General features: G+C 36.2%; 1 protein-coding gene across 1 annotated transcript in view; it reads left to right on the forward strand.

Moving 5' to 3' along the window:
- The window catches only part of SYNE1 (spectrin repeat containing nuclear envelope protein 1), a 230,181-nt gene that overhangs the window by 70,584 nt on the left and 140,774 nt on the right, over positions 1-18,823 (forward strand). The window contains exons 41-52 of the mRNA XM_088537041.1: positions 621-779; positions 1,715-1,897; positions 3,775-3,876; positions 5,574-5,777; positions 6,769-6,976; positions 7,716-7,828; positions 8,392-8,597; positions 9,662-9,817; positions 11,002-11,293; positions 12,444-12,616; positions 13,357-13,666; positions 17,284-17,448. Of these exons, the coding sequence (XP_088393167.1) occupies positions 621-779; positions 1,715-1,897; positions 3,775-3,876; positions 5,574-5,777; positions 6,769-6,976; positions 7,716-7,828; positions 8,392-8,597; positions 9,662-9,817; positions 11,002-11,293; positions 12,444-12,616; positions 13,357-13,666; positions 17,284-17,448 (2,271 nt within the window). The remainder of the gene's footprint in view (positions 1-620; positions 780-1,714; positions 1,898-3,774; positions 3,877-5,573; positions 5,778-6,768; positions 6,977-7,715; positions 7,829-8,391; positions 8,598-9,661; positions 9,818-11,001; positions 11,294-12,443; positions 12,617-13,356; positions 13,667-17,283; positions 17,449-18,823) is intronic.

Below are 18,823 nucleotides of genomic sequence, written 5' to 3' on the forward strand. Positions count from 1 at the left end.
ACCATCAACCTGAAAAAAAAAAGTTCTGAGTTAAATTCTTTCCGTTCATTTGGAGAATAATTTCATTTGGAAGCCTATTGAGCCCTTCGTTACAAATTCAGCAGTCAGAACTATATAACCATCATTCTAACGTATGAATATATTTAGGTTCTTTTTAATACATATTTTAACTAGAATTATATGCCAGGTATTCATCAAGAGGAGAACAAAACATAGATTTATTTTAATCCATAGGATTGCAATACCAGTGTTATAAAGAAAGGTGTAAAACTTCCATATGATGTAATTCTTTAATGTGAGCCTTGGCTTGTGAAAAAGTGCCCTTTTGAATGATGATTATAGCTGGACCTGAAGGAACTGGGGACAACAAATATTTTGTCCTATTCCTGGCAGTGTACAACTAGAATTTAGTAGTTATGAGAAAAGCCTTAATTACTACATTTGTGAAAAAGCCATCCCCATTATTCTGTGTTTTGTGATGTAGTTAAATGTTAGATGGCATACTGACAGACTTATCGGATGCAGTGAATCCCATGGGGCTACGAATGGGTGACTGAAGAACTGGGTTTTTCTTTCTTTCTTCAAAGCTTCATTAAACAAGCAAATATTTATGTTCACAGCATGAAGCTGCCAAGAGTGATCTGAGTGATAAACAAAAAGACCTGGATACTTTTACCAATAATGGAAAACATTTGTTAGCAGAATTGAAAAGAGTCCGTGGCTGTGACCCCACTCTGGTGAAGACGGACATGAACTGTGCAGTGGACAAATGGCTAGATGTAAGAATCTGATGCTTATTCACTGAATACAGTTTTTAAGATGGGAAAATTTGCAGTATTAGTATTTTCTTAGAATCTTGAAGTGCGATGGTTTAGCAAAGTTTACTTTGAAATATATCTCAGAAGGATCTCCATGTGAGGAAGAACTTCTTTACTGTGAGGGTGAAAGAGCATTGAAACAGACCATCCAAAGAGATTGTGGAATCTCCTCTGGAGATCTTCAAAATCCGCCTGGATGCCACCCTGTGCCATGTGCTCTAGGTGTCCCTGCTGGAGCAGGGGGACTGGACTAGATGGTCTCTAGAGGTCCCTTCCAACCTCAACCATTCTGTGATATTTGTAGGGATTTGACATATATTGTATGCACAGAGTCATGATATTCTTTTACTAGATTTATAAAGATGTCTTATAACAAATAATATATGAAAGTAACAGGTATATATTATCTCAGTGCACACTTAGATATATAAATTTGCATTGGATTCTTACTTCAGTAAGACATCAGTGTTATTTCAATAAATTAAATTGGATTAAATAAATTAGACAATAGATTGTGCTAACTTAAAAATATTGAAAAATTAGAAGATCATAATAAGATGTAGATATAGTGAGAAAGACACAGCAGGCAAACATGACACAAAAGCTAATATTTTAAGTTTTCATATTTGTACAGCTTTATTACCAAATTCCTATATTACTTAATAAAGACAACTGTAACTGTTTTTAAAAATAAAGTTTATTTGAACATAACACTCTTTCCCAGTCAAAAACATATAGATTTTTAGAAAGTGTCACATAGGATTTTTGTTATTTTTATGACATAGGAAATTATTTCTGATGCTAGAATTACTCATTCTTTCTTGCAGTTGAGCTCAAAATAAAGAAATCAGTATGACATTTCTGAATGGTATTAATATATTCTCCCTTTTTAAAAGGTGTCTGAAAGGATTGAAGACAACATAGACCGGTTGAGAGTAAGCGTGTCTCTGTGGGACGACATACTGAAAATTGGAGATGAATTGGATGGATGGTGCAATAAATGCATTTCTGAACTGAATGAAGGCATCAGCAACTTGACTAATAGTCAGAGAATGGAGGTCATCCTGAAAGAGTTCCAGGTGCTTACCTGTAAATCAGTGATAAAAATATCTGTATCTTCTGGGCCAAATACTGTATGGGTAACAGTCAGAAATATAAGGCTATGCTGTTGCAGATCACTATGTCTTCTGCTCAGTTAATGAGGTCACTAACTCAGTGGGCTAGCTGACAGAACTCCAGACTTTTTGTTGAAGCTGATGACTTCTGGCAGAAACAACAATAATATACCTCTTACTGAATCTAAGCCCTGTATTTTGGCTCTAGCAATACATGTCAGTGTGGTCCATAAGAACAACATTTTAAAAAAGCATAACATTGGACCAAATTCTGTTCCAAAAGAAACTTATGGTAGTTTTTGACAACTTCAGCTGAGGTTGTGCAAAAAATTAGGAGTTTTTACAGATCTTCTCTTAGAAGTTGGATCCTTCAGACAGTATAACTAAAAAAAAGACATAGTGAACTACAGAGCAGATTTTAGTCTTGGGTTATAACAATTTCACTAACATTTTATCTTTCCTGTCTGGTTAGTGTTAAATTACTTTAGAAATACAGGCAGTGCTCAGAAAGCATTCTGCCACCATTGGCTTAAAATATGTAGCAGGCCAAACATAGAATAACTCCTAGTCATTCTTCAATTTGAAATAAATAATGCTCTTAAGAAGATGCATAGTGAACATATACAGGCAATACAACAATACATGAAATGTGAAATGGTGCTAAAATGTTTTGTTGTTTGTTTTGTTTAGTTAAACATGTATTTGATAACTTTCTATTTACTACAGCAGTGAGACCACCAATATTAATCAATATTAAAACTGATCTGGGTAGAACCAGCCAGTGTCTGAACCACGGATACCTCTAAGTCAGAGGAAGGCCACAACAGCAGAGGGCATGAGGACTTTGTATGTGTTTGCAGTCACGGAATGCATAGTCCATCATACATTTTTTGCCCCTTCTTTGTAAACAGGCTAGATGAAAGCCTGTTTACTGGCACATAGGGCCTGCCAGTTCATCAATCAGAAATAGATGAGCATGGAAAGGAGGAATATTCAGTACCTGTTATGTGGCACATGGCAGTTGTTCCTTTCTCTGCCATCTCAGCCTATATCACATCTCTCTAGTGCAAAATGACTGAGGATACTTCTGAACCTGAACTTCCGCCATGTCAGTGTAGAAATTAAATGCAGTAAATTTATCCTTAAATGGTCCAATATTTTAATCAGTGATCTGTTTGAATTTTCTAGAAAAGGAAGTCTGGGTAGTAGTATAGAAATTTGCACCAATTATTTGTCTAATATTTCAAAATTACTATATGAAAATTTTGATTCTCTTGTTACTATATTTTTTTTTAGTTAATAAAAAATTTCTGTATAACTTATATAAATATATATCCAGAGTAAATGCTACGTCCTGATATGTCCATGTGGGTAGCATTTATATTTTAAATCTCTTTTGAGCATAAAATTTAGTTCTATGTCTAATTTTTTCCAAGTGTTCACTTGCCTGTAATAAAAAACAGAGAACACATGTATTATACTCTGCATTCCATCAAGTGGAACCTAACAACCACAGTGGATTTTTCCAGTCAAATAAACAATGACATTCTCATTTTTATTCAGCCACTTTTTAGAAATGAAAGCTGCTAGAGCATTTTAAATGCTAAAATGTGTGTGGTTGTTTTAATGGAGGCGGGGGAAATCTCTAAGTTTAATATACTAAAGAAAAGGAGATGGGAGATTCTTAGAGAAGAAAACTAATAGAACAACTATGTTTGCCTTTAATGGCTAAACCTTGTTTACATTTTCTTTATTTTTTTTCCATTTGATAGAGCATTCCTCTGAAGCTCTGAATCCTTTGTGTTGTTTGGTATGAAATCTTGACTACGTTTCTTTTGCAGTCTGAATTCAAGGACAGAGAACTGAAGTTGGAGCTGCTTAGTTCTAAAATTTCAGATCTCAAAAAACTGACGCACAGTGAAGAGCCTCCTGCAGATCTTCAGGTAAACTAAAGACATTGCTCATCACAGTGTAGGTTCAAATGGCTAAGAACAAACTGTTGCACTTTGTCTCACATTTATCTGTTGCTGTCATATCATGGCTCATGGTTACTATCTGTTTGTGTTTCTTTAATCACTGTTAGTTTTTCTATAGAAGGATGTTAAAATTGGAGATTAGAGTTGTAGACTTTTTGTTTGTTTGTTTGTTTTTAAGTTCAAAAATTGGCAACAGCTTACGAGGTATCTGATCAGGTATGATGCAGGTGTTCTCAACACTGCACAGCATGAAGCTGTGTGGGTACTTACAGAGTTTTCCTCTTTGAAAGTCTTCTGATGTAGGAGGTAGTGGAATAGAAGTATTCTTTAGTAGATTGGAATTAGTGCCCTGAACTTACTGTCACCAAAAAAGAATAAAACAGAAATGTTAACCTGTTGAACTTTCATGAATGGCTATATCCTTTTTTTAAGTTTTAGGGCATATAAAAATATGAAATAGAACACATGAAAATATGTTTTTTGTATGTTTGATTTTAAACAGAAAATGATTATGTGATGATTTTCAAATGTTTATCAAATTCCAATATGTCAGAAATTTTAAAAGCTGACTGTGGGATTTACACAAGCAGGGAAGTATCTCAATTAGGTATTTCTTTCAAATACATTCATCAGAATTTAGCTGAACTTAATTTAATACTCAAATCTTTCCCAGATTATGTCATGACCCAAACATAGGCCTGAATTAGCAATTCAGATATTTTAGTAAATGATATTACAAAGTACAATCTGAGATACCTATAGTAAAAATCTATTGTCACTATTCCTTTTATATGAGAGGTTAAGAAACTTCAGATTTTTTCATGAATTTAATATCCATCCACTTATAGAAGAAAACTTGGAATATGCTATTTTGCAGAATATAACTGTTAAACAACACACTCATTTTCAACTACTGAATGTGATATACACAAAAAAATCATAGTTACAAAAAAAACCTGAAGTTAATGTATCCATGTAAAATGTAAATTTAAGAATAAAACTCCCCAGTAAAACATAAATCCTCAAGTTAATTGAGAACATTCAAATGCTGAATATATTTAAGACAATTCCAGTATGATCAGGTCACATTCAGAAAACAAAAGGAAATGAATTTCTTAATAGAAGGCTTAGAAATCACTCATTTATAGATAGTATCATATTATGAGGCATTGGATCTGCTTTTCATAGTAAAATGTGCACAGCAAACATCTATTATAATTACATATATTGCTGTGTTTAAACAGATTAATGGATAATATCTAGCATTTTTTGTGTTGTCTTCAATTTGATTCACCCTTACATACAAATTCTGTGAGCCTCAACACTCTAAGTCTTAACAATTAATCTTTCTTTATAGCGTTAGTATGGGATTTGTTATAAAAGAAAGAGATCAGCTCTTTATTTCTCACAGAGGGATAATAACAGATCAGTTTGCAGTCTAGCTTTTCAGAAGTTAGTATCACTTCTTTGGCTTTCTGTACAGCTAAGTTTTGATCCTGAATGGCTGCCATGTTTTATTCAAGTAACTATTTATAATTAGGGATGTAAAGAGAGCAAAATGATCACCTTCCTGCTTTCCATATTTTTTCATAAATTTTCAGTTCTCTTGTTACCATGAGAAATGCTTCATTTTAGCAGTTTAACAAATTACCTTTTGCTTTTAGTTCATAGAATCAGATTTGAGGCAAAAGTTGGAACATGCCAAAGAAATGTCAGAGACAGTAGAAGAGACGCTAAAAGATTTCAATACTCAGAAGACACAGTTACAGAAGCTTATCAATCAGACGACAGACTGGTTGACAACAGTCGAAGAGACATTGCTAAATTGTGCACGTAACCTGAATCCTGAAGCAGTAAATAAAGTGAAGGTCAGTGCTCGAAAAGATGAATTTACCATTTATTATGTAGTGACCTCTGTTCTTTATCAGATTTTTTGTTAATCATGTATAACAACAATTAAATATTATATTTCATGTTAATTTTCATTTGATGAGAAAAAGTATGAGAAAATGATAAGAATATATGTGCTGTCTAGCTTTTAGAACATGAGCAAACAATGCAGTCATGCCAGTTCTATTAGTGAGCAAAATTTCTGATATATCATCTTCATACTGAAATACATGTTAGAAAATTATAAGGAATAGTACAGTATTTATTGTGAACCCATTTCTTTACACTGATCTCTTTAGTTACTTATCCAGCATGCTCACATGTCAATCCCCACCCTTTCAGTTTTTGTGTATTTTTTAACTCACAAAAGTAAGACTTTGGACTGAACTCAGTTTAACCCAGCTTTCTACCTCAGTAATTTTCATCAGTCCTCATATGCAACAATTCTTTTGTCTCCATCCTAGTACTGTCTTGATTGTGTGTGATTATATGCATCTTAATATGGCAAGCCATGCAGAAATTATTTTATTGTGAAAAACACACTAATGCTGATGTACCAGCTAGTTTAAATTTAATTTGGGGATAAATATTTATCTCTAGACAAACAAAAGCTCCTTTTCATTCAGAAGTCCCAGTAAACACCAGTGGTGTAGCGCATCTTATGCATCCTTTCAGACTTCGCTGAAAATAAGCAATGCTATTCATTATGTCTTGAAAATTGTTATTTTTAAAATAGAGTTTAAAAGCATGAAGAAGATTTCAATTTTCTGTTCTGACTCTGGTTTCATGGATCCATCTCATTTGGAAAAATTCAGGAACTGTGATCTAGTACCTCTTTTCTTGACTTTGTCTAGGGCTTGCAGTGTAACATAGGAGGAAGGAGCGTGTGAGAAGGGTAGGAATCTTAAGAAGAGAAGGTTCTCTTGTTTCTTCAGAAATGTAGTATTTGCGCTGTAACTTCATTCTCAGGAGACACAAAGAGACCTTCAGCTTCAACAGAACAGTATTGACTCAACCCGGGAGAACCTCAACAGCCTGTGTCGCAAGTACCACTCTGTGGAGCTGGAGACTCTTGGCGGCAGTGTCACTTCGTTGTTAAAGAAGTATGAAGCTGTGAATCAGCTCTGTTCCAGGACACAGGCCAGCATGCAGGAGTCCCTGGAAAAACACTTTCTCAGTGAGTCTTTGGGCTTGTTAATATGAGCTGTTAGCCCACAGCCATGAATCATTCTGCCAAAGAGCAGCCTGCCAGTGTTTCCAGTGATGTCACTTGCAGTTACAACTTTATTTTTGTATTTGCCTTTCAGAGAGTCCTGTTACCAAGTGTTCATTTCAAATCTGCTGCAAAACAATATATTTTGCAAAACACAAAATTCATCTTTAAACATTTAACACTAACTGAAGCAAGCTCAGTTCTGCCTTTCTTCAATTCAGCTGTTGCTTCCTCACATTCTCATATATTTCCCCTTCTTTGTGAAGTATTATATACTCCATGTATTTCCCATTCTGAGATATTTAATCAAATAAACATGTTTCTAATGTCTACATATGAGCTGCTTGGTAAGCAGCTGAGCTCACCTGGTAATTGGTAGAGAGAAGTAGGCATTTATTTAATCTTAAAAGAGATATTTACCCAGCATTAAATTGTGCCAGATAAATCACAGCCTGAAATGCCTTTCTCATTAACTCTAAGGGGAACCCTAGTGTGACTGCTCAAATTTAGATGTTTATACCGGAAACATCTAACATATGAAATTAATCCTAGGGTCATTGAAGGGAGTAAGACTCATCCCTTTAGCATTTGCAAACTTGTTTAAGAAAGACTTCTGAAGTGTGGAAGACACACGTACATTATTATCGATAATGCTGCCTCTTGAAAGAATATTCTCTTCTCTGTACTCTTTTTTTAAAATAAGGTTCTATGCAAGAATTCCAAGAATGGTTTTCTGGTGTGAAGACTTCAGTAAAAGAATTATCTGACAGGTCTGGAGACAGCAAAGTCATAAAGACAAAACTACATGATTTGCAGGTATAGTTAATAGCTGTTTTAACTATATGTATCTAGTACATGGAAATGCTTGTTACTATTTTTTTAAACAGATAAATAAGCTTTGTTCAACACGGCAATGTATATTGTAGAGAAAATACAGAGAAACGAGTACATTCACCTTTCAGATCAAACAGTAATTTCTGGAAGATGTATGTATAACTAATCTTGTTTCTAATACTTAATTTTTTTTTTCTCTTCATCTGCTCTTCCTTTTCCTATTGTTTCCCACACTATTCAGTCCTATAAATTAACGCTTATGTCAAAGCTTGTCTGAGTCATTTTCTGATAGAATCAGAGCACAACCAGATCAGATACTAGCCCATCTATTGAAACTGCTGCCTTTGGACCAGACAGGAAGAGTCAACTCTGAGAATCTTAAAGCTGTTCCATACAATTTTATTTAAAACATCTGCTTTGAACTTGTTCTTTAACCAGACATGACTCTAATCTTCTCGGGGAAATATGGATGTTTCTGATAGAAGTAGTGCTTATTTTCAACCATTAGATCTTTCATGTTGAAACTGTATTCATTCCTCACACAGGTTGTGCTAGACTCTGTAAGTGAGGGACAGAACAAATTAGAAGCTGCTTGTAAGGAAGGAGAAAATTTGTATGCTTGTTTACCAAAAGCAGCTGTGAGCCATATCCAGGAGCAAATAGAAAAGTCGACTCGTAGTTTCCAGGAATTCCTCAACCAGTGTGTGAAAGATAAGCAAGCCCTGGAAGCATGTGCCTCAGATTTGGGAAGGTGAGTAATGCAAGTAGTCTCAGGCAGAATGTAATCTTCAGACTATGGAAATTCAGGACACAATTTGAAATGATTTTGAGTTATTTACTTTCTTCCTGTTTTCTTCTTCCTTTGGAGACATTTAAGAACAGAGGTCTTCACTTAAAAAAAAAAAAAAAAAAAGGCAACAGGTTTTTATCCAAGGGAATGGATTTGTTTAAAGTATGGAAGATTGGGAACTCATTTGTGATAGATCTGCGTAGCTCGTGATCCCCAATCAGTAGTATGGGTTCACACTATGAAGAAGTGTGAAAAGGTGTGATGATTTTTCATGTTCTACTCTAGGCTTTGAAGACAGTGTGCTTTTTGCACAGCACTGTCTTCTGTCCTATCCCTTCCTAGATGGACATACTTCCTAAGGAGAGAGTAGGATAGTACTTACTCTGAAATTATTTGGGGGATGATTATGGTGTTTCACATGTTTTTAGCCATGGTTATGTTTAAAACTGTTTCTAATTTAAGGTTATTGTTGTAACGGATAAAACAGCAAGATGAGAAGGAAATTTTTGGTCTGCCTTTGTGTAAACAAAAGGTTGTAAATATAGGAGCCCAAAGCCAGAGCCTGTTTTGCTGCGTTTGGAGCACTTCAGATTCCGATTATGTTCTGCCAGAAAAAGAGAGAGCACAACACTTCAAGTGCCTATAAAAATTTTGTATGTCAATATTGAGTAAAAGCCCCATTCTACACATTTTTGTTTTTTTTAACCTTAGCCTAAATCTTTAGAAGCATTTAGGAAGGTCTTTCATTTCATCCAGTCTGTCTTTGCTGAATATACTAATAAATAAAAGTACTGCCACTTTAAATTTTAGAGGCTTCTTTCCCCCTGCAGTTCCCATGATTTTCCTGAACATTTTTGGAGAGTTGCTGAATATTTTTAGATTAGTAGTCACTACAGAATTATGCTTTGTGTACAACTCTCATTCACTAGGCATTAAAGTGATACTCCTGTTCTTGTGGATGATGATCTTACTAACTTTATTCCACCTGAGAAACCTTTTTAAGGAAATACTTATCCTTTCTGTAGTTTTGAGGATCAACAGAAGAAACTCAGCCTGTGGATACATGAAATGGAAGAAAGAATAAGCACAGAAGCATTAGGAGAGCACAAACAGCTTATTCCTGAGAAGAAAAATGAGGTGCAGAAAGTGGAAAAGTTCCTGGAAGAGTTACTGACTTCAAGGTAGTATGAAACACATTTGTTAACAAAAATCACTTTTTTTAATCTTATAAAACAACAATGAAACTAAAGTGTTTGGGTGGAAGGTGTTTTTAAAAGATAGATAGAGATGTTGGAACACACTGTGTGAACGGAGGCTGAGTGCAGATACTTCTAGTTTTAAGCAGTTTTGAATTTGAAGTCGGATCCAGTTTCTCACCAAGAAAAGCTTATTTTACTTCATTCCTAACTGAAGCCTGTGAAGTATCATATTATATCTAATAAGAAATAATACCAAAATGACACTTATCTATTTATTTTTTTCCTTTTTATTTTCCCTTTTTGTCCTGTGATATTTGGATGCAATGAGATTAGCAGGATCCACTTTTATGTAAACCTGGCTGTACATAGAGAGCCCAAACAACAGCTACATGGCTGTGTGAAATCTTTCTAGAATTCAGGCTTAGCCATGGAAGATGAAGTAATTGCTTTTTTATGGAACACTGTGGTTTTCAAATTATTTTTTATTATTAGGTTGGTGAAGACAGAACAAAAATAGTATTCGGTTGTTCAAGCCTCAGAGCTTACTAAAAGAAAACACCCTGCCCCTACCTATCTCCTGAGACTAATGCAAAACAGTTTGGTCTGGGGTAAATTCTCTGTAATTTGGAGGGAACAGGATAGGTGAACCCATGATTTGAGATTAACTGAGAATGTATAAGGCCAGAGTTTTAATACCTTTTGTTGAACCTTTTTCAGAATCCCATACTCAGTGTCTAATCCTGGACAAATGGCCTGAGCTTCCTACCTTCAACCTTCCTGCCTGTCAAAGACTATAAACTAACTGCCTAAAATCTTTGACAGGCATAAAATGGTAGCAGTTCATAACAAAACTAGAAAAGTGGACATCCTGAAAGAAAAATCAAACTTAATTTTTATTTAAATGTGCAGCATGAAGATTTTAGGATGATCATTTCAAGTGCAAAAATGTAGGAGAAATGGTATGATACATCAGGCAAGCTATTTATCCATGCATATTGCTTTATTTCCCTTCAGTGTCTCCCAGCTAAGTTTTCCATTAGCCATGCAGTCCATCAGTGGTGGAGTAGGTGACTATCTCAGCAGCATTCATAACTTCAAATATCTGCTCTAACAATACTCCATGCTTTCTGAAACTGACTTTTAGTCTCCATATTTTTTTCTTTCAGAGAACCTTTTGATAAACTTTCCCAAATGGCACAGACTTTAAATGAAGGAGGGCAAGGTGCAGGTAAAGAAGTGCGCCTGGCTTCTCAGCATCTCACCAGTTACCAAAACATGGTCAAAACTGTCAAGGAGAAACTACGAACATGTCAGATTGCACTCCAGGAGCATCTTGCTTTGGAAGAGGCGCTGCAGAGCATATGGTCATGGGTGAAAGATGTTCAAGATAAACTAGCATCATCAAAGAGCACTGTTGGTAGCAAAGCCACACTAGAGAGACGACTGATGCAAATTCAGGTAAAGAGCTAAAGATTTTGTATCAAGACTAATATCGGATGAAGATCACGGTTAAGGAAAATAATTTTTTTTTATATTTCTTTCTTCCCATGGTTATGAAAGGATTAGAATAGTAGGATTAGAATATAAAGTGACCTTGACAAATTGGGAGATATAGTATGAGTGTGTCCAAAGGACAATGACACTGGTGAAGGGACTGGCACACAGACCTTATGAGGAGCAGCTGAGGGAGCTGGAATTATTTAATCTGAAGAAGAGGATGCTCTGGAGAGACCTTATTGCTCTCTACAACTATGTGAAAGGAGGTTGTAGTGAGCTGGGGAGTCAGTCTCTTCTCTAAAATAACTACTGATAGAACAAGAGGAAATGGGCTCACGATGCACCAGGGAAGGTTCAGGTTAGATACTAGGAAAAAATTCTACTCTGAATAATTGGTGAAGCACTGGAACAGGCTGCCTAAGGAAGTGGTGGAGTCACCGTCCCTAGCAGTGTCCAAGAAACATGTAGATGAGGCACTTAGGGGCATGATTTAGTAGGCATGGTGCTGATGGGTTTATGGATTGCTCATCTTGAAAGTCTTTTCCAATCATAATGGTTCTATGATTTTATGGTATTTAACGGAGTATGGAGGGTGCAAAGTTCAAGGTACTATACTTAATGAAAAATAGCCAAACATGAAAATATGTTTTCATAAACCATATAAACCAAAAAACCCTGGTGGCAGTGAAGCCCTGGAATAGTTCACACAATTGTCTATTGCCATATCTCTCACAGGAGGCTTTTGACAATGGATTAAATATCTATTATGAAAGACACAAGTGTAGGTGATCCTGCTCTGAGCTCTCTTGAGATTTCCTCTAGCAGTGTGGTGCAGGTTTTCTGGGTAGTGCTTGAGCTTTTCGCTATTTGCTGCATTGTGGTCAATATTTCAGTGTGATAAAATGAAATACCTGTATGGCTGTGGGCATAGCTGTTGCATTACTAGCACATAGCAAGGGACAGGCACTTGAAAAAGAAGGGTATCTAAGAATTCATATTTTGCATAGTTTTCAAGTGGTAAATGAGTTCATTAAAAATGGTGTTCCCTGTTGAAATAACATCCTTTACCTGCAATAAGTTTACATTTGATTTTTTTTTTTTTGACTCACAGGAGATCCTCTTACTCAAAGGTGATGGGGAGGTTAAGCTGAATATGGCGATTGGCAAAGGAGAACAGGCACTTAAAAGCAGCAATGAGGAAGGACAAAAGGTGATACAAAACCAGCTGCAAACACTGAAGGTTGTTTGGAATGACATCATCAGCACCTCAGTGAACTGGCAGAGGTAAAACTCCCTGGAAAACAAAGTTCCAGGGACATACCAATAATGTCCCATTATTATCAAAATTATGGTAGAATTGTATGTGAAAAATTACAATGGATAGGCTTTAACTTTTCAGCCTGACTTTACCCACTTTCTGTCATAGAATACGATTTAGATTGGGTGGCTACTGCATTTTGGGTGAAAACCAGCACTGTTATTTACAGTGTAATGAAATCAGAATTATATTCCTCAACATAAGTCCCAGAGAAATATGGATATCTGATAGAAGAGAGAGAGATAAAAGAAGAGTGTATTTATTATAAACTGAAAATGGGCAGCATATAATTGATTCCAAGATTACCAGAATATCTCTTAATTTTCAATAATTTTCTAAGTTGCTGAAATTTTTTTGACTGAGAATTTATTAAATTAAGAGCTTCAGTAATGGTCTGTATTTTATTTTGCTGCAGACACTGGAGTGTGCTTTTCATTCATCTGAGACAGACATTGCTGGTGTCACCTGTGCTGGTGAAACAATTGTATTGGCTTATATGTGATAGTCTAAAGAGCAGAAATTTAGAATAGCATGAATTTAAATAGATGGAAAAAAATAAAAGCAAGATGGAGGGAAAAAGCATATTATAAAGGCATCATACCTAGATACAGAGATACAGAGAATAGCAATTAAGGTACAAGTATGTTCTTTTTTTCCTTTCAAAATTTCTCATCTACACTTGCTTTGTATTTGCTTTTAATGTAAGCTGCCTGGAGTCGGTGATTAGCCAGTGGAATGAATATCTGGAAAGGAAGAACCAGCTGGAGCAGTGGCTAGAGAAACTGAATCACAAAGTAGAACATCCTGTAGAACCACAGATTGGTCTGAAAGAGAAGTTTGCTCAACTGGACCACTTCCAAGCTGTCGTTTCTGAGATAGAGGATCACTCTGGTGATTTGCATCAACTCACAGAAAAAGCCATGGAACTGTATGGAAAAACTGAGGATGATTCATTTGGAGAAGCAGCTCAAGAAGAACTAAAAACACACTTTAATGACATCACAGCTGTAGCCAAGGTAAGATAAAAGCAAACACTGCCATTTCAAAAAACTTAAACTCTTAGGCATCGATCTTTGCAAAAGATCATATTCATATTTTTATTGTGGATAAAGGAATGCTTGTGTTGCAAATAGTTTTTTTGTACATTTCTTATAATGGAGTCTAACAAAAAATGAAATGTAGTTTATTAAAATTGATGAGAATGTAAGAAAAGATTGAGAATTGGAATTATTGTTATATTTATTATTTTTGAAAAGAGAAGGGCATACATTTTATTCCTAGCTTAATATACACTGTAATGTTCCTTCAAGATTCATTTTCATTCATTCCTAGCTGCTATCATTATTATTATTTTTACGTTCAGAAGAATAAAATGCCTCACTGAGGCCGCTACATATATCCAGGAGAGTAAACTAATTATTGGAAATATATACTGTCATAGATTGTGATGTTCAAAACCATTAATCACTGTACATGTCATACCAGTGATGCGTTCAGGTTCTAAGCAAAGATACAAATTAATCCACAGAGATCTTCTGCCAGTCAGATCATGACAGTGACACTAATTCTGAGTTATGGTCTCCATCATCTCAGCTAATAGGAAAGTTTGCATCAGCAATAGGGTCCACAAAATAAGAGGCTAATGTCACTGTGAAACTGAAGAAAAGACTGTGTAGATAGCACATGGTCAGGAATTCAGGAATCTGATGTAATTGTGATTTAGGTAGTGATGTATTGAGAATAGTGCTGAAGATGTCTAGGTAATTAATTTGTATATTATATAAAAAAGAAATCTGAAGCATATATAAAAAAGAAAGCCAAATTTAAAAATTAGTAATAAATCTATCAAAGTATTAAATAGAAACATTTTTTATAGACAATAGAAAAAAATTAGGACATGTTAATTAAATTTTTCAGGAAAAATCCACATTTATGTGTCTAAACCTGATGAGAAGATTCTTTATATGGAATCTTGCTGTTTCTTTATGAGGTTTTTTGTTTGTTTTTATTTTTGAGAAAAGATTTACTATTATTTCAATTGTCGTATTGTTTTAACCATAGACTATAGATATTAAAGCTGTCTTAGATATACCTAATCTATAATTATCATCTATTCACACTTTTTTATTTTTATGGTGAACTTCTCTCTTTTACTGGAAATAATAAACAATGAATCTGATTTCTAGAGATTAGTGCAGTTTCATCCTAGTATAACATCTGCTAGGTTAAGCAGAGTTAAAGCTGGAGCAATGCAAAGGTAACCGACTCAGTAAAATGCTTTTAAAATTTATGCATGAAAAGACCATGATAAACAAGCATAGTGATGTTTTCCTAAAATTGGTATGTATCAATAAACTTATTTTTTTAAGTAATTTTCCTCAACATCCAAAATAAGTCAATGGAAAATTTATAGATAGATATTAAAGACAAGTGTTTTTATTTTTCTTTCAAAAAATATTAATTTTCCAGAGTTTCTTGTCTTAATCCTACCATTGTATACATCCTGGGCAGGCATCAATAAGTAACCAGCTGGCCCAGAGTTTCCCAGTTGGGATGATGGGCTGGGAAAGGCGGAGATGGGGCTCTGCGCCCATGATATTGCATAGAACAATCTACATGTAAGCAAGAAACTGAGGTCTAAAACAGAGTTGGAAGCATTCTTCCCAAAGGATGCTCAAGCTGATAGCAAAATGTTCTTTAAATCTATCAGAAATAGCATGTCATTTAGGAAACTGGTGGAACTACATTATCAGCAAAAAGAAAAGATACACACAGGAATAATAAGGCCATCCTGGAGAAGTTCAATGAATTTGTGTAATTTCTGTGCACTGAAGATGATGAGGAGATTCACAGACCTGACATTTTCTTTACAGGAAGCACATCCAAGAAAGCTAGATTAGTCTGATGTAAATATACAGAAAGTCTTAGACCAACCACTTTGTCATACAGGTTACCTAGAGAGGTTGTGGAGTCTCCTCTGAAAATATTTAAAAACCACCCGGACATGATCCTGTGCCATGTGCTCTAGGTGTCTCTGCTAGTGCAGGAGGCTGGACAAATGATCTCCAAAGGTCCCTTACAACATCAACCATTCTGTGAAACAGCTGATTTAGAAGTCAATAAGTCACCACCTGGCATTCACCAGATGGCATTCATCTGAGAGCTCTGGAGGAATGCTCAAACCACAATCACTGCAGTAATTTATAATAAAAATCAATATCACTGGTCATACTGGATAAATACAGTGCCGAGAAGCTACAGCTTCTGTAAAAGAAAACCTTACCAAACTAATCTGTTGGAGTTCTAGGAGGGTGTCTCTAAGCACATAGTAAAGGGGACAAAGTGGACATAATATACTTGGATTTTCGAACAGCTTTTTCTAAGGTTCCATAAAAAGGGCTATTAAAGAAACTTAAGAAGCTTTAAGAAAAAATATCACAGGATTGAAAGAAAGGTCCATCAATGAACTAAAGGTTGACCGAAGTATAGGAAGTAATGGTTTAATGATCACTTTTCAGAATGGAAAGGAGTCAATAATAGGGTCCTCCAAAAAACAATGTTAGAATTAGTTTTGTTCAGCATCCTTGTTAATGACTCAGAGAAGGGAGTGCAGGGTGAAATCTTGCAGAGGATAAAATGCTCTCTTGGGCCCAATGACATGAATTCCATGAGGACTGTAAACAAACTGAGTGAGCAAAGAAGTGATCTTCAGTGTAAATAAATGTAAAGTGTTGCCTGTAAGAGGAAATAATCTAAAGCAATAAATCTCTCTCTCTCTCTCTCTGTATATATATAAACATACACATACATATATGTAGGGAAGAGTACCAAAGGAGGAAAAATATGCAATAGTAGTCATTTATGTCTTTTTGAGATAGAGATCTCTCTAGATACATCCCTGAAACTAAACAGCATGGGATGTAGCTGTTGAATTTCTAGTTTTCACTTCCTTGTGCTATGGTAAACACCTTCAGGTCATGGTAATAGACTGGGATGAAGCCATGCAGCTGTTGTTTGTGTCTCAGGGAAAGCACCCTCCATAGGAGTTCAGGGCAGGTGGCTGGGGACAGCAAACATTGCTGATTTAGTGTCTGTGATGAAGTAAGCACCCTAAGGACCTTCTGTGGTTTCCATTGCTTCTTTGTGGCCTTGTATGGACCATCATTGTGACTCTTTAGCATTTGCTCATTAGCATTTGTAGAGACTTGGTGCTTCTAAATAACAACTTTGTTTTGGCCAGCATATTGCTCGCTGGGATCCTCTCCAAGGAATATTGGGAAAAGCATGCCCGAGCTGCACAGCTGCAGCTTTGCAGGATACATGTCTTGTTGAAAGATGTTGTAAAGGACACTTTTGGCATCATTTTGGGGAGTCTTATTCTTCCTTTGCTCAAGCAGACCATGCCTGTCCAGACCAACGTGTATTTAGCCTTGGGCAGTGTGGCACTGTGTTCTTTTTCTGTGAGCATTCAGCAATGGATGCTGCTCAGCATTCAGCAATCTATTCTGTTAAGCATTCAGATGAATACTATAGAGTCACACCAACTCTCTCTGTCACTGTGTGTTTGAAGTCTGGGCAGAATCCAGAACATTATTTGATGATTTTAATGGTCTATTTTCCATCTGACTGACAGGAGAAAATGAGGAAAGTGGAAGACATTGTGAAGGATCATTTGCTGTACCTTGATGCTGTGCATGAATTCACAGACTGGCTCCATTCTGCAAAAGAAGAGTTGCACCGCTGGTCAGATGCATCTGGAGACACATCAGCCATACAGAGAAAAATGACCAAAATCAATGTAAGGAAAGTTAACATTTTGTGGTTTCATCAGCCATTCAGAACACATTCTTTAAAACAGGCCAGGGAAAGAAAGTTGTGGGTTATTGCTCTTCGTGTACTTGAAATGGTTATGCCATTTCAGTGAGCTGAAAACAAGCTTTCTAAGCAATATCATGTCTTCTTCTCCCTTCCCATATCAAACTGATAGAGCAATTGGAACTTGGAATCAAGCTAGCTACTGGTACACATTAAAGTAGTTTGGAAGAAGAGGACCCCAGTAGCGTCACAGAGGAATGTGGCTTAGCTGATTAATGAATACTGCTTTGCCTTCATCCCCAAGTATGCTTTCTGCATTTGGTGGGGCTGTCTGAATCAAAGCCAGAAACAATCTTTCCTAGTTTGCATGAAATGGAGAGGCATGAAACAGTACACGGATTGCTGTCACCCAACGCTGTAAAAATGTTTAAGTTACCTCCCTGTATAGACATGTAGAGTTGCCTCCTTAGCCTTCCATTTGTATGGGTCTGTCTGTTCCTAGGCATTTTTAGCATCTGAATGCAGCATTAATGTAGATCTTATGTTTCGGTCATGCCTGATGTTTGCACACATGCCAGGATTTCGCACTGCTCCTAAACATGAGAGAGAGGGCCAAGGAACAGAGTACTAGATGATGGTTCAGGATACTTGTAATTCAAACTTCAAATTTCTTGTATATTCTTGGACAGGTTTTAGTCTCCTCTATTTTTAAGCTCTCCATGCGTAAAGTGAGGAAGTGAGGAGACAGTACTTTCTAGCATATAGGACTAATAAGAAAATAAATAGCTTTACTTTGGTATGCAAGGGTTAAGATGGCATTTAGATACTCCAACTTGTAGCACTGAAAACTTACCCAGATTTCTTTGTAGCATGTGCAAGATTAAAATAAGACACTGTAGAAAGAATTCATTAAAAAAAAAAAAAAAAGAACATGTGCAACCAATTATGGCACATCACAGATCGGGGTAGGCTGTAAAATGCTTTTTCTGAGCAACACAGTTGTGTTCTTAAAATTCTTATGGTGAGCTACGTACTAGAGTTTCTTATACAAAAGATCAGAACAACATTCTTTTCCCTATCTTAGCCTAACAGCATTTTAGTATCTAAAAAAAGTTCTTTCTCTCCCAGCCCTGTGGAAGTTTGCAGTCCGTATGCTGCTTTCAGCATTGCTCTCTAACTGATTGAAAGCAGGCGATCTCTCTGGATTCGGTTTTCCTGTACTCTGCCCTTTCCCGGGGCTTTCCCGTTCCGCTCCACAACGTGGGTGTCGTGAGAGCGTCTGTGCGGGAGCTGCTCCCCAGCGCGGCGCAGCGCAGCGCGTGCCCGGGGCTGCGGCCTCCCCGGCCGCCGCCGTTTGC

This window comes from Tinamus guttatus, unplaced genomic scaffold (genome assembly GCF_059628265.1).
Source record: "Tinamus guttatus ecotype Peru unplaced genomic scaffold, ASM5962826v1 Tinamus_guttatus_pri_ptg000716l, whole genome shotgun sequence".
In the NCBI taxonomy this organism is placed as follows: Eukaryota; Metazoa; Chordata; class Aves; order Tinamiformes; family Tinamidae; genus Tinamus; species Tinamus guttatus.